This window comes from Anomaloglossus baeobatrachus, chromosome 5 (genome assembly GCF_048569485.1).
Source record: "Anomaloglossus baeobatrachus isolate aAnoBae1 chromosome 5, aAnoBae1.hap1, whole genome shotgun sequence".
Taxonomy (NCBI): Eukaryota; Metazoa; Chordata; class Amphibia; order Anura; family Aromobatidae; genus Anomaloglossus; species Anomaloglossus baeobatrachus.
The window spans coordinates 545,223,700-545,241,020 of NC_134357.1; the positions used below are offsets into that span (position 1 = coordinate 545,223,700).

The following is a 17,321-nucleotide window of genomic DNA, read 5'->3' on the forward strand; positions in this document are numbered from 1 at the left end:
TAGTTTCCAAAATGGGGGTCACTTTTGGGGGAGCACCAATGTGTAGGCACACAGGGGCTCTCCATACGCGACATGGTGTCTGCTAACAATTTGAATGGAAAATTATTTACGGACACCATGTGGCGTATGGAGAATATGTAGTATATGTCAGGTTGGTGTGTGTGTAGTGTAGTATACGTCAGGTTGGTGTGTGTGTGTGTAGTGTAGTATACATCAGGTTGGTGTGTGTGGTGTTTACCACACACACATCAACCTGACGTACACTACACCCCACACCAAACTAACATACACTGCACCCCACACCACACACCAACCTGACTTTGTGTATGTTAGGTTGGTGTGTGGTGCATGTCAGGATGGTGTGTGTGGTGTATACTACACCACACATACCAACCTGACGTACACTACACCACACACACACACCAACCTGACCTACACTACACCACATACCAACCTGACATAGTGTATGTCAAGTTGGTATGTGGTGTAGTGTAGGTCAGGTTGATGTGTGTGTGTGTGTGTGTGTGTGGTTTAGTGTACGTCAGGTTGGTATGTGTGGTGTAGTATACACCACACACACCATCCTGACATGCACCACACACCAACCTAACATACACTAAGTAAGGTTGGTGTGCAGTGTGGTATAGGGTAGTGTACCTCAGGTTGGTGTGTGTCAGGTTGATGTGTGGTGTAGTACACCACACACACACACACACACTCACACACACACACACACCAACCTGACGTACACTATACCACACCGCATACCAACCTGACGTAGTGTATTTCAGGTTAGTGTGGTGTAATGTACTTCAGTTTGGTGTGTGTGGTTTAGTACACTAGCGCTAGGTTGGGGGTTACTCACACTTTACTGTGGGTCTTCCTCCATGGCCTCCGGATTCTTCTCCTCCCGGCCTCCGGCTTCTTCTCCTCCCGGCCTCCGGCTTCTTCTCCTCCCGGCCTCCGGCTTCTTCTCCTCCCGGCCTCCGGCTTCTTCTCCTCCCGGCCTCCGGCTTCTTCTCCTCCCGGCCTCCGGCTTCTTCTCCTCCCAGCCTCCGGACGATTTCTTGTCCTGCGACGTCAAGTCTGTGTCACTGGAGGAGGAAGAGTGGGAGAAATAGAGAAAAGTGGGACCCTCGCCCTCACTATCAGCTACGGAGGGACGAGCAGGACATTTGTGTGCGCGTGTGCAAAAAAACCCCAAACCCTAAACTTTATTTTACTGTGCGTGTGTATGTGCAAGTGTTTAGTGAAACTTTCTACTGCAGGAGAGGGCTGAGGAGATGCAGGAGCCGTAATCACTGGGGCGCAATCACCGGGTGCAGGGGGACGCAATCACAGGGGGATGCAATCACAGGGACGCAATCGCAGAGGTGTAATTACCGGGGTGCAGGGGGACGCATAAATCACAGGGGCGCAGTCGCAGGGATGCATAATCACAGGGGCGTAATCACCGGGGTGCAGGGGGACGCAATCGCAGGGGGACGCAATCGCAGGGGCGCAGATGGGACGCAATCGCAGGGGCGCAGGTGGGGCGATAGCAGGGGCGCAGATCGCAGGGGCGCAGGTGGGGCGATCGCATGGGCGCAGATCGCAGGGGCGCAGATCGCAGGTGGGGCAATCGCAGGGGCGCAGATCGCAGGGGAGCAGGTGGGGGGAATCGCAGGGGCGCAGATCACAGGGGCGCAGATCGCAGGGGCGCAGATCGCAGGTGGGGCGATCGCAGGGGCGCAGGTGGTGCGATCGCAGGGGTGCAGATCGCAGGGGCGCAGGTGGGGTGATTGCAGGGGCGCAGATCGCAGGGGCGCAGATCGCAGGGGTGCAGGTGGGGCAATTGCAGGGGTGCAGATCGCAGGGGCGCAGGTGGGGCGATAGCAGGGGCGCAGATCGCAGGGGCGCAGGTGGGGCGATCGCATGGGCGCAGATCGCAGGGGCGCAGATCGCAGGTGGGGCAATCGCAGGGGCGCAGATCGCAGGGGAGCAGGTGGGGGGAATCGCAGGGGCGCAGATCACAGGGGCGCAGATCGCAGGGGCGCAGATCGCAGGTGGGGCGATCGCAGGGGCGCAGGTGGTGCGATCGCAGGGGTGCAGATCGCAGGGGCGCAGGTGGGGTGATTGCAGGGGCGCAGATCGCAGGGGCGCAGATCGCAGGGGTGCAGGTGGGGCAATTGCAGGGGTGCAGATCGCAGGGGCGCAGGTGGGGCGATCGCAGGGGTGCAGATCGCAGGGGCGCAGGTGGGGCGATCGCAGGGGTGCAGATCGCAGGGGCGCAGGGGGGTCCGGGTGATCACCCCCCTGCTGCCCAGTGATCTGCTCCCTGCTGCCCAGTGATCACCCACCTGCTGCCCAGTGATCAGCCCCCTGCTGCCCAGTGATCACCAGGGCGGGGGATTGATCACTGGCAGCAGCAGCAGTCACTCACACCAGCCGGGTGTCAGAAGCAGGACACCGGCGGAGAGTGATCACAGGAAACGGAGGTCGGGGAAGGCATTGGAGTCAGTGTGGGTTGGGGGGGTAGAATCGGACGGCGGAGGGAGCGGAGGTCGGGGTGGGATCGGACAATGGAAGGGGAACGGAAGACAGCGGGGGGGGAACGGAAGACAGCAGAGGGGAGCGCGGAGCAGCACAGAAGGGAGGGGGAAGACAGCACAGAAAGGAAGGGAAAGACAGCAAAGAGGGGAGAAAAACTTACCGGATGGTGATCGGTGGTGGCAGATCGCGGTGGCAGCGGCAGCAGGTGACCCTCCTCGTCAGCGTCGCAGTCCACGGTCAGGATGAAGCTGAAGGGGGAGGGCACCCACCGGTCACATCGCTCCTCCACATCTGATTGGAGGGATAGTGTCACATGGACGCTACCTCCAATCAGATGGGGGGGGGCATTACACGGAGCTCTCCCTGCTCCAGCCAATGGCTGATGATATTGCATCATCAGCCATGGCTGGATTGTAATATTTCACCAAGTTTGATTGGTGAAATATTACAATCGTTCTGATTGAATGTGAAAGTGAAACTTTCAACAGCCAATCAGAGCGATCGTAGCCACGGGGGTGCAAAGCCACCCCCCCTGGGCTCAACTACAAGTCCTTATGTACCTGCAGAGCTGGTGACATTTCAGTAAACCCGGTCACCAGCGCTGCAGGAACGGAAACCCGCCATGACGCATACGGTGCGTCAAAGGTCGGGAAGGCACAAGGTTTCATGACGCACATGGTGCGTCAAAGGTCGGGAAGGGGTTAAGATACAGGATCTCTGGAAGAGTATTCATTTGGAGCTGCAGGAGGCTACATATAACATCAGCTTCCCACTCACACCACAATGGGATATCTTTAACATATTAGAAGAGTCTCATCAGAACATGTGAAGTAGAATAAAAATCAATCCCTGTGATAGGGGCCTTGGCTTGTAGAAAAAGTATGTTGCATCATTGATTATACCCAAAAATACCTCTTTTGACAATCATACAAATAAAATAATGTTTTGTTTTTTTTAAAAATGGACTGGTTCGATTCTTTAACAAAAATTGAAAAGTTGTCAGATTTTTTGTTTGTTTGAAACATTGTGTCTATTTATTTCGACTTTATTTGTCACTGCTAGGGATAGACCAAGATCTCAGTTTGATATACCCAACGGTACCTTCTTGAACTTATTTGTGGACACATGCCAATTCATTAGTTAAATTCTAATACACTTATCAGGTACAAGCATAGATGGGGTGGAGGGGAGCGATGTTATTGAGCTGTAATGATTGGTTTGTTAACATAATATTTGATATGTTATAAAACTGATAAAAAAGAATACTAAAAAAATATTTTTATATATATATATATATATATATATATATATATATATATATATATATATATATATATATACACACACAGTTAGGTCCAGAAATATTTGGACAGTGACACAATTTTCGCGAGTTGGGCTCTGCATGCCACCACATTGGATTTGAAATGAAACCTCTACAACAGAATTCAAGTGCAGATTGTAACGTTTAATTTGAAGGTTTGAACAAAAATATCTGATAGAAATTGTAGGAATTGTACACATTTCTTTACAAACACGCCACATTTTAGGAGGTCAAAAGTAATTGGACAAATAAACCAAACCCAAACAAAATATTTTTATTTTCAATATTTTGTTGCAAATCCTTTGGAGGCAATCACTGCCTTAAGTCTGGAACCCATGGACATCACCAAACGCTGGGTTTCCTCCTTCTTAATGCTTTTCCAGGCCTTTACTATCTTGCTTGTTTGTGGGTCTTTCCGTCTTAAGTCTGGATTTGAGCAAGTGAAATGCATGCTCAATTGGGTTAAGATCTGGTGATTGACTTGGCCATTGCAGAATGTTCCACTTTTTTGCACTCATGAACTCCTGGGTAGCTTTGGCTGTATGCTTGGGGTCATTGTCCATCTGTACTATGAAGCACCGTCCGATCAACTTTGCGGCATTTGGCTGAATCTGGGCTGAAAGTATATCCCTGTACACTTCAGAATTCATCCGGCTACTCTTGTCTGCTGTTATGTCATCAATAAACACAAGTGACCCAGTGCCTTGAAAGCCATGCATGCCCATGCCATCACGTTGCCTCCACCATGTTTTACAGAGGATGTGGTGTGCCTTGGATCATGTGCCGTTCCCTTTCTTCTCCAAACTTTTTTCTTCCCATCATTCTGGTACAGGTTGATCTTTGTCTCATCTGTCCATAGAATACTTTTCCAGAACTGAGCTGGCTTCATGAGGTGTTTTTCAGCAAATTTAACTCTGGCCTGTCTATTTTTGGAATTGATGAATGGTTTGCATCTAGATGTGAACCCTTTGTATTTACTTTCATGGAGTCTTCTCTTTACTGTTGACTTAGAGACAGATACACCTACTTCACTGAGAGTGTTCTGGACTTCAGTTGATGTTGTGAACGGGTTCTTCTTCACCAAAGAAAGTATGCGGCGATCATCCACCACTGTTGTCATCCGTGGACGCCCAGGCCTTTTTGAGTTCCCAAGCTCACCAGTCAATTCCTTTTTTCTCAGAAGGTACCCGACTGTTGATTTTGCTACTTCAAGCATGTCTGCTATCTCTCTGATGGATTTTTTCTAATTTTTCAGCCTCAGGATGTTCTGCTTCACCTCAATTGAGAGTTCCTTAGACCACATGTTGTCTGGTCACAGCAACAGCTTCCAAATGCAAAACCACACACCTGTAATCAACCCCAGACCTTTTAACTACTTCACTGGTTACAGGTTAACGAGGGAGAAGCCTTCAGAGTTAATTGCAGCCCTTAGAGTCCCTTGTCCAATTACTTTTTGTCCCTTGAAAAAGAGGAGGCTATGCATTACAGAGCTATGATTCCTAAACCCTTTCTCCGATTTGGATGTGAAAACTCTCATATTGCAGCTGGGAGTGTGCACTTTCAGCCCATATTATATATATAATTGTATTTCTGAACATGTTATTGTAAACAGCTAAAATAACAAAACTTGTGTCACTGTCCAAATATTTCTGGCCCTGACTGTATATATATATATATATATATATTTCCCACATTCAGAACAGTGAATAAATGTCTTCCTTGTGTGACGGCTATGGTGTTTAACTAGTTGAAATTGCTCTGCAAAACATTTCCCACATTCAGAACATGAAAAAGGTTACAACTTTCTGTGAATTTTCTGGTGTGTATCAAGATTTGATTTCTGTACAAAACATTTCCCACATTCTGAGCATGAAAAAGGCTTCTCACCTGTGTGAGTTCTGTTGTGTGAAACAAGATATGATCTTTGTTGAAAACATTTCCCACATTCTGAACATGAAAAAAGCTTCTCCCCTGTGTGAATTCTCTTGTGTGAAACAAGATGTGATTTCTGTAAAAAACATTTCCCACATTCTGAACATAAATATGGCTTCCCCCCTGTGTGAATTCTCTTGTGTGTAACAAGATGTGATTTTTGTGCAAAATATTTTCCACATTCTGAACATGAAAAAGGCTTCTCCCCTGTGTGAATTCTCTTGTGTGTAACAAGATGTGATTTTTGTGCAAAATATTTGCCACATTCTGAACATGAATATGGCTTCCCCCCTGTGTGCGTTGTTTGATGTGTAACAAAATCTGATTTACATTTAAACCATTTCCCACATTCTCTACATGAAAAAGGCTTCTCTTCTGTGTGAGTTTTCTGGTGTGTAACAAGTTGTGATTTCTGTTGAAAACATTTCCCACATTCTGAACAAGAAAAAGGCTTCTCCCCTGTGTGAATTCTCTTGTGTGTAAGAAGATATGCTTTTTTTGTAAAATATTTCCCACATTCTGAACATGAATATGTCATCTCACCTGTGTGCATTCTTTGATGTTCAGCAAGGTGTGATTTCTGTCGAAAACATTTCCCACATTCTGAACATGAAAAAGGCTTCTCCCCTGTGTGAATTTTTTGGTGTCTAACAAGATTTGATTTATCTACAAAACATTTCCCACATTCTGAACATGAAAAAGGCTTCTCCCCTGTGTGACTTCGTTTGTGTACATCAAGATGGGATTTCCGTACAAAACATTTCCCACATTCTGAACATGAATATGGTGCTTCTCCTATGTGCATTGTATGATGTTCAACAAGGTGTGATTTCTGTCCAAAACATTTCCCACATTCTGAACATGAAAAAGGCTTCTCCCCTGTGTGAATTTTTTGGTGTCTAATAAGATTTGATTTATCTGACAAACATTTCCCACATTCTGAACATGAATATGGCATTTCCCCAGTATGAATTCTCTCATGCCTAACAAGAACTGATCTCTGCTTAAAATATCTCCCACACTTGGAACAAGAAAACCTCTTCTCTGTGTGAATTTTTTTATGTTTAACAAGAGAAGTTTTAAGGGGAAAACTATTTCCATATTCTGAATGTGAAATGGACTTCTTTGCTTTAAGAGAAGTTCCTTTTTTAATGCCTCTTTTGTGACTTTTATTTTTCTTAGTAGACTGTAATGATTCAAACGATAGGACCTGTTTCATAGGATCAGATGATAGTTCTTTGCTATGAAGAGATGATGGGATATCTGGAGAAATGGCAATCACTTTAATTGTATCCTCTGTGATCTCAAGGTCCTCTGATTTAAAAACTGAAGATGTGAGTTCTCCCTCTGATCTCCTGGTACAGTCATCTGCCAAGAAAAAAATCAATTATTATTTTTGAACACAATAGCCTTGAAACTTATATTTTTTTAGCATTTCTACTTAGAATTTCAATAAAAATGGCAAATTATGTTGCAAAATGCAATTATTCTCTAAGACAATTATAGTTGACAGTCTAATAGACGACCTCTTAGCATTAATCAGTAGAGCATGGTGCTCAACAGTTTATTCTGTCTCGAATATATTGGTAAAGTCACCAACAATCTTATTTAGGCAAAAATAATACTAATAAAAGCTCTGGAAAAGCAAAATGACTTCCATAAACCAATCCAGCAAAATCCACTTTACCAAAGTCAAAGCTACCCTTTGTTTCTGGGCCTTGCAATGTACCCATTTAGCATCCATGAATCTTGCATTCTTGTAGTGAGAAGAACCAACTGAATTTACGATGTGCACGTTTCCTGGAGCACAATCTGTGTACTGTGTTGTGGATAATAAAATGGAATATATACAGTACAGTTTTCACACTCCAACACCCATTGTGTGCTAATATCCAGACCGTGTCTGGGGAGTCAAAAAAACTCAATTCTCCTATAATCTAATTACTGAGGATTATAATTTTCAAAATGGAGCCACCTTTCAGGGTTCTAGTGCTTTGGTTTTCTGCCATTCTGTCATATTCAGCAAATGGTGCATCACATCTCCTCTGGCATCTGCTCTTGTGATGTCTGCTTCTACTGAGTGCTGCCTTATTTTTTTTGAGGGCGGCGTTGGTGTTGGAGAAATCGAAAACAGCATGTCTGGGTGGCGCTGGCTATGTCAAGCTACAAACAATAGGGAAGTTGGGACCTGTAATACCATCCAGTCTGGCAGTATGGGTGTGTGAAGTCCAGCTAGAGTAATCAGGTCACTGCTTCAGCCAATTGGGAAGCACAACACCCTACTAAAGTGCAAAGCATATTGCTGGAAGCTGCCAGATATACCCTTGTTCACCTCTGTTCAAGTCCTGTGTGCTCAGCTACTTGCTTGTGTATTGGTTTCCTGTTGTGACCCCGGCCTGTTTGCTGACTAATCTTGAATTTTCTGATTTTGTATTTTTTCTGTCCTTTTGGTGCTGGCCAGGCTACCTAAATACTCTTCTTGTCATCTCACACCACCAAAACAGCAGTTAACCCGCCCCCGCATAGGGGTGCCCGTTTAAGCCCATATCCATATATAGTGGTTAAAGGAAACCAACCACCAGGATTTTGCTATATAAAAGTAAAGATAGGAAGGGGCATGATTTGGTCATGGAGGAGTGAGGTCGTGGCCCAAATACGTGCAGACTGCTGCTTCCTAACAGACTCTCAGAATATGAGGCGTAGGAGACACAGGGGAATCATCCCACGGTACCACCCCTGAAGTAAATTTCAAGACTGGAAGGATCAGGCACTTCTTTGCATGGCCGCCAGCAGCTCCCGCTGCTCATAAGAAAAGAAACATGTCCATCGGCCCTGTCAGCTATATGGCGGCGGCCTCGGCGGGAGAACCCGAGATGGAGTAGATGCAGAGGACCTGAACACCTGGGCCTTCGATCAAAGGGCACCGTCCAGAGATACCAGTGTGCTTATCGGGGTTCATCAAGGCAGGCACAAGGTGAGGACAATGCGTCGCATCTCAAATGGCGCCGGCAGCTTCCTCCTCCATTCGAGATGAAGAGCTACTGACTAACCGCGCTACTGGGGAATCCCCTCTCCTGAATCATGGGCCCGTTGTTCCTGACATGGGATTAAAGGTCTTTGATACAGACCAGTAGGCGCAGGGCCTTCATCCAATGACACAACTCTGCTTGTGGAGGGAGATCTGGCTTGTCATAGTGGGCCAATGGGATTCATTACCCCATCCTCACCAGTTCCTTTCTCAATGGATACACCACAGGCAAGCAGCCCTTCTGGGCTTGAGTGTTCGGGTAATAAAGATGCATAATATGGGGGGGTCCACACAGCTGACCACCTCTCATAGAAACCTCACAGCTCCTGTTGTTCAAGGCTCGGGCGTCCTGAATGAATTGTGAGAGCTCCACGCCCGTATTAACATAATTCCTTCCAGAGATGATATGACCAGACCTGAAAACGCTTATCGCAACAAACTTTCTGAATTGAGCTTTGATGTCATAAAGGTGGACACGCAGATCCAGACACACACTAATAGGATCAAGTCCCAGGAGTCAGAAATACTTTCACACCAGTAGACCTTAAGTTCCCAATATCAACAGCTCCACTATCTCATTGAGGCCCTGGATGACACCGACAATAGAGGGAGCCGTAACAATGGAAAAAGCTAACAATTAACAATATTGGTGGAATCCAATAAGTTGGTTAACAGAAAAAAAATTCCTAAAACTTACAAATTTATTAAATATACCATATTTTGCAGACTATAAGACTCACCGGACGATAAGACGCACCCTGGTTTTAGAGGAGGAAAATAAAATTTCAAGCAAAACTGTGGTCATGACACACTGTTATGGGATGAGGATCTGCTGCTGACACTGTTATGGGGGTAATGTCCCCAAATTCTCCACTAAGGTACCCCATCCTGGTAATGATCCTCCTGCCTTGTATATGATCCCCATCCTTGTATATATGTCCCTCATCCTGGTACAGCCCCCATCCTGCTATATACCCCCATCCTGATAAATACCCCCATCCTGATAAATACCCCCATCCTGCTCATATACCCCCATCCTGCTCATATACTCCCTGCTATATACACGGGCGGCACGGTGGCTCAGTGGTTAGCACTGCAGTCTTGCAGCGCTGGGGGCTTGGGTTCAAATCCCACCAAGGACAACATCTGCAAGGAGTTTGTATGTTCTCCCCGTGTTTGCGTGGGTTTCCTCCGGGTACTCTGGTTTCCTCCCACACTTGAAAGACATACAGATAGGGACTCTAGATTGTGAGCCCCAATGGGGACAGTGTTGCCAATGTATGTAAAGTGCTATGGAATTAATAGCGCTATATAAATGAATAAAATTATTATTATTATTATTATTATTATTAATTATTATACTCCCATCCTGCTCAAATATACCCCCATCCTGGTATATGGCCTGTATCCTATGGCACGGAAAAAAAATAAACGTTTATACTCACCTTTCCTCACTCCCTGCAGCATTGATAGTCTTCCTCTCTGTGTCAGCAGCAGCGCCGCTGACCTGTGTTGAGCCGTTCCCCTGCAGCATCGCGATGTCCTCCTGTCTGCGGCTGCTGCTGTGTGTGGAGAGCACGCACAGCAATGATGTCATCGCTGTGCTCACCGCTCTCTACACAGATCAGCTGGCCGACAGACAGGAGGACATCGCGATGCTGCAGGGGAACGGTGACGGGTGAGTATACCATACTTATTCACTGCCCCCCGCGCTGATGATGATGCACAGGGGGCAGGGAATATAGTCGCACATCATCATTCTAGGCTGTAGTTGCCAGGGGTGATCACGCGGGCTGGCTGTTTACTATGCGCTGATCCCCTGCCCATCATCCCGCCCACCTGTCAGCGCCGGCTTCAGCGCTTCAGACCCGCCAATCAGATGTCAGATGCAAGGAAGTGACGTCACTGTATGACGTTACCTCCTTGCATCTGATTGGCCGGCGGTAGCCATTCGTATAACGCAGACAGCTCCTCTGCGCGGCACCGCAAATGATTGAATTGTAGTAAAGTCCGACCGGCGCCAGTCCCCGGGCACAGAGCTGCGATCGTCATGGGCCGCAACAAGCATGTAAGGTACATGCTCACGATCAGGATCCACAGCGTCCTGGACACAGCGGGTCCTGACCTGCGGTGCCGCAAGTCTCCTCCTTAGGAGACCGCAGCTGCCTGCGATCAGGGTTCGGGGTGCTGCAGTCTCCTCGCTGTGTTCTCCCTAGGGATGGCATGCGACTCCGCAGCATAAATTCACATGCTGCGGCCTCTGCAAGCCGCACTGCAGGTCAGTTTTCACTCTGACCGCACAAGCACAGTGGGCATGGGATTATTAGAAATCCCATCCACTCTGTTTGTACTGTACATCGCAGCGTTTTGGACGCAGCTAAAACATGCTGCATTCAAAACGCTGCAAACACTGATCGTAGGCACACAAGGAAAGGTGTGATTTTTTTTTTTTTGCGTATTACTAAAGAATGGCCACAATACCACAAGGATGAGCACAGTACTGCAGAACACAATACTGCAGGGCACAAGGATGGGCGCAATAATGCAGGGCACAATACCACAAGGATGAGCACAGTACTGCAGAACACAATACTGCAGGGCACAAGGATGGGCGCAATAATGCAGGGCACAATACCACAAGGATGAGCACAATAATACTGGGCACAATACCACAAGGATGAGCACAATACTACTGGGCACAATACCACAAGAATGGGCACAATACTACTGGGCACAATACCACAAGAATGGGCACAATACTACTGGGCACAATACCACAAGGATGAGCACAATACTACTGGGCCCAATACCACAAGGATGAGCACAATACTATTGGGCAAAATACCACAAGGATGGGCACAACACTACTGGGCCCAATACCACAAGGATGAGCACAATACTACTGGGCACAATACCACAAGGATGAGCACAATACTACTGGGCACAATACCACAAGGATGGGCACAATAATACTGGGCAAAATACTACGCACAATACAACTGGGCACAATACCACAAGGATGAGCACAATACTACTGGGCCTAATACCACAAGGATGGGCACAATACCACAAGGATGGGCACAATACTACCGGGCACAATATCACAAGGATGAGCACAATACCAGAAGAAAGGGCACAATACTATTTGGCACAATGCTACAAGGATGAGCACAATACTACTGGGCACAATACCACAAGGATGGGCACAATAATACTGGGCAAAATACTACGCACAATACTACTGGGCACAATACTAATGGGCACAATACCACTAGGATGAACACAATACTACTGGGCATAATACCACAAGGATGGGCCCAATACCACAAGGATGGGCACAATACTACCGGGCACAATATCACAAGGATGAACACAATACCAGAAGAATGGGCACAATACTATTTGGCACAATGCTACAAGGATGGGCACAATACTACTGGGCACAATACTACAAGGATAGGCACAATACTACTTGGCACAATACCACAAGGATGGTTACAATACTACTTGGCACAATACTACAAGGATGAGCACAATACTACTGGGCACAATATTACAAGGATGGGCACAATACTACTGGGCACAATATTACAAGGATGGGCACAACATTACAAGGATTACAAGGATGGGCACAATACTACTGGGCACAAGGATGGGCACAATACTACAGGGCACAATGCCACAAGGATGGGCACAAATACTACTGGGCACAATACAACAAGGATGGGGGACGTTACTACAGGGCACACAGATGGGGACATTGCTACAAGATGTTAGCTAAGATTACTAAATGATGCTGCTAATTCTAAAACAATATTACAAGACGGTGATAAACTTCAAAATAAAGCATGATTTTTTTTTGCACCATTAAAAATTATATATATATATATATATATATATATATATATATATATATATATATATTATATATATATATATATATATATATATACACCGTATTTTTCGCTTTGTAAGACGCACTTTTGTTTCCCCAAATTTTGGGGGAAAGTAGGGGGTGCATCTTATAAGCCGAACATACGGGGGGTGTACAAATATATATATACTGCAGGGTCTGCTCCGGAGCGGTGCTGGGGGCAGGTGACTGCTGAGGGCGGCAGCGTTTGATCTCCTGCTCCCGCTAATATAATATGCACAGCCGCTGTCCATCAGCAGCGTGGTGCTGAAACCGCATCACGCTGAGGGGCTGGGGCAGCGGGGCATATTATATCTACCTGCGCCCTCCTTTGATCGCACATGATCCCCCCTGTGTTAGATATGACCCCCGTGCTGCTGCCCATAGTAAAATAAAAAAAGCTTTACTTACCTCCAGTGCTGATCTCCCGGTCTCCTGCTGCTGCTGTCTGTGATAAGGCACGCAGAGATGATATCACTCTGCCATGCCGATCACATGACCGGCAGCAAGAACCAGGAAGTGGAGGAGGGAGGACTCAGAGCTCAACTGCGAGGAGGGAGAGACAGGGATTACAGCGCTGAGAAGGTAAGGAAAGTGTTTTATTTTATTATGGTCAGCAGCATGGGGGGCATATCTAACACAGGGAAGATGTTCCATCTATAGTGGCCATGGGCAGCACACATGGGGGCCATATCTAACAGGGAAGGTGTGCCATCTATAGTGGCCATGGGCAGCACACATGGGGGCCATATCTAACACAGGGGAGGTGTGCCATCTATAGGGGCCATGGGCAGCACACATCGGGCCATATCAAACACAGGGGAGGTGTGTCATCTATAGGGGCCATGGGCAGCACAGGGGGACGTGTCCCAGCACAAGGGGGCTATATTCAACATTAAAAAAAAATAAAAAATTCTCTTTTCCTTCACCAAATTTGGGGGTGCGTCTTATAATCAGGTGCGACTTATAAAGCGAAAAATACGGTGTATATATATATATATATATATATATATATATATATATATATATATATATATATTTATTTAACTAAACAAAAAAGTGCAGGTTTGTTCTAATAAACAAGCAAAAAATATGCTAAAAAAAAAGTGATCCAAAGATGCATAGAAAAAAAACCATGGATTCATTAAAAATGTCACTTTGTCCTGCAAAGAATGTGGCCCCTCTCATTTTTTTTTCTATATGTGGCCCATACACCCAGCTGAGTTTGAGACCCCTGCCCTAGATAAAGACGTTATGGAAGAAGAAATTTTCCCTATTATTAAGACCGCTCCTGTGGGTAAAAACCCAGGCCCTGACGGCTTTTCTCCCAAATTTTACAAGGTTCTTGGGGATTAGCTTGTGCCCTTCCTGAAAAAAGTTTTTGACTCTGTGTCTGATGGCTTCCCTTTTGTGGTCCAATATCTTGAGGCTTATATTAGTGTTATACCAAAACCGGGGAAAGACCCTACCATTGTATTTACTTACATACCAATTCCACTTAATATTGATGTCAAATTGTTTTCCAAAGCTCTGACCAATAGGCTGGCCCCCATATTGCCCAGGATTGTCCATACAGATAAGGTTGGATTTGTCATGGGACGGGAAGCTAGGGACAACACAAATAAGGCGTTTCTCCTGCTGGCACTTTGTGTTTGCTCTCAGTTGATGCTGTGAAGGCCTTCGAAGGGGTCAGCTGGAGCTTCATGTGGGCATCGGACGTTTTGGTCAGATGAGTGTCGCTGCTCTCCGGTTCGGCGCCTCCTCTCTACAGAGATCGCCGTGCTCTTTCTACTCAGTCCAGTATGGATGACGTGTCCTACGTCATCCACACAGGCCGACATTGCGGTCATGCTCAGGGCAGATCAAAGTACTGTAATGCACAGGCGTGAGGAAAGGTTAAAGACCGCCCGCGCATGCGCACTATATTACTTTGATCTGCCCTGAGAAGGGCAGATCAAAGACAAGACCACAATGCTAGATTGTGTGGATGATGTAGGACACGTCATCCATACTGAGCTGGGTAGAAGGAGGACGGCAATCGCCGCAGAGAGGAGGCGCCAGACCGGAGAGCACCGACACCCATCTAACCAAAGCATCCCCTAGGTAAGTATAATAAAAAGCGATTTTTACGCTGTACAGAGTGGCCTGGGCACTTATATACGGTATTCTGGAATGATGTATATAATGGCTCACTGGTGGTGGCTGCCGTTTATAGTCACTAAATCCAGTGACAGGTTCCCTTTAAGTTTGCTGCTGTGAGATTAATAGGCCGGAGGTGGCCCGCACCACAGTAATTTTTTCTACATACAGTCAATGAGGATGGCTCCTGCCTTGCAGCAACACCCACTCCACCGTCCGCTCCTGACAGGCAGTGTCCATTGTCTCGCCCTACTCTTGCCATCGCCATGCACCGGGGACAATGCCTAATGCCTCCTGTGTCCCTGCTCTACCGCAGGCCCCCACCACCCAGTATGCTACAACCGGATTATAAGATGCATTACCCATTTTCCTCCCAATTCTTTAATCCAAAAAATACAGTAGTTGGCTTTAAAAGAAATTGAAAAGTCAAGATAAAAGGGAAAATCTGTTGTTATTGTATAGAAATGCACAGTTGGCTCTCACTGCACATTTGTTGTTGATCGTAAAGACTGGATCTGATCTTGACTTTAAAAGCAAATTTAGAAGAGCGAGAAGGTAGATTCATCCAATAAGATATCAGGATTCCAGGAAGATAACAGCATCATTACCCGCCGCTTTCTCTTCATCATCATTTTTTTCTTTAAGTGACTTTCTAACTTGTCGGCGCCTTCTACGAACGCTGTCATTTGGCATTCTAGTTTACAGATGTCAGCAGTAAGACCTAAGCCACACGGCGAGAAAATCGGTGCAAGTGGAGTGTGATAAAACACCGCATTCCGCTCGGACTAATTTTAGCCTGTGTGTCAGCACACATGAGCGATTATTTTCTCAGCCCTAATCGGTCCGAGAAAACAATCGCAGCATGCTGCAATTGTAATGCGGGACTCTTTTCTCTCGCACCCATTCAAGTGTATGGGGCGAGAAAAAAAAAAAAAAAAAAAAAAAAAAAAAAAAAAAAAAAAAATCGCACTGCACTTGCGGTACACCGGTGTACCATACGTGCAGAGCGAGAATCGCAATAGCCGGCAACGGAGGAGAGAGGGAGAGAAATCCCTCCCTACCCTCCTCCGTGCCGGCCCGCCCCTCCTCAGTGCCGGCCCGCCCCTCCGCAGCGCCGGCCCGCCCCTCGCAGCTGAGGTCCGCTCGCACAGTCGGACCTCAGTCGCAGGGACACTCGGCTCCTGCTGTGCTGCCAGCGGCAGCCGAGTGTCATGCGAGGATCACACTAGTGCCCCGTGTGGCTCCGGCCTAAGGGTCAGTATGGTCTAATTCCAAGGGGCAGGTGGATCCTCCAGGTTGCAAGCTCTATATAAGAAGGACTTTCAGAGCCCCCAAAGTAAGTTGAACAATTCCAGGTGGAAAAGAATATTGTGATCTAGCAGCAAAATGGTGATCACACAATTATATGTCTGGACAATACCACCGATAAAGCAGCCAATGCCAGTGACTGAGAAGAATCTGTGCCTTCTCTGCATGTAGTGGTCACTACTCACCTGGGTGGTCATATGTAGGAATCTCCTCTTGACACCAATCATCACCCATCACATATGTCTCTTTAGTATTAATATGGGTCAGATTTTCCCCCTGAAACAAAAAGTCACAGATAGATAGACAAGTCACATCTATGATCACCTCTAATCCTGCCATCTCCAATGTTCTCATTACACAAGTATAAAACATATATTGGCAGTTAAAGAAAAGTGGCAGCTGCTGATTCCGAATCTGAAGGGGGAGGACTGGGAGGAGGTTTGGAATCACCTACTTAGGTCTCCCCATTAATCAATAAAAAAAAAATCTAAATCTATATAATACACCAGGCGTACCTAACCTCACTGATGTTATTTAAAGGGAAGGTGTCACGTTTTTTAATTTTTGTATTAATAGTGATTGTGGAATCAATTATTTTAATACAAAATTAAATTAAATTGTTTATCGATTTTATTTAATTCTATTTTTAATGAAACACTGGGAGCTGCCATCTTGGATTTGCTGTGTGTAATGACAGTTATTCACCTCAAATGCGGCAGACCCTGTGTATAAGGTTTACACTGTGACTATTCCCTGCTGTGACCTGGACATGCCCACTGGGCTGTATAGATCAGGCTCTGGGAGGAGACCGCTGCTATCTCTGTGAAGCCCACAGCGTATGCTGTGTGCTGCACTTTCCCAGTCACCCACTCTATGCTGTTCAGTGCTAGTACAGCTGTGACAGGAGGAGTTGGCTTGTGCCAGGAGTGGAGGTATGGGATGGGGTGAATACCGGTGGTGAGCAGCAGTGATCTCATCCTAACTGATCCTGGTGTGCTGCGGAGGTCGCGCTGTGATCACCGCTTTCCCCCGCACCCCACTAACTGATCCTGGTGTGCTGTGGAAGACGATCCCCCCTCCCCCAGTTTCCCCCGGAGCAGAGGTCTGAGGTGAGTGCATGTGGCTGGGAGCAGTGATCGCAGTGTGCA

The 17,321-nt window shown here is 46.6% G+C and overlaps 1 protein-coding gene across 1 annotated transcript in view; it reads right to left on the reverse strand.

The window, feature by feature from the left end:
• LOC142312275 (uncharacterized) overlaps positions 1-17,321 on the reverse strand; it is a 112,496-nt gene that overhangs the window by 55,323 nt on the left and 39,852 nt on the right. The window contains 2 exon segments of the mRNA XM_075351209.1: positions 5,555-7,153; positions 16,359-16,449. Of these exon segments, the coding sequence (XP_075207324.1) occupies positions 5,555-7,153; positions 16,359-16,449 (1,690 nt within the window).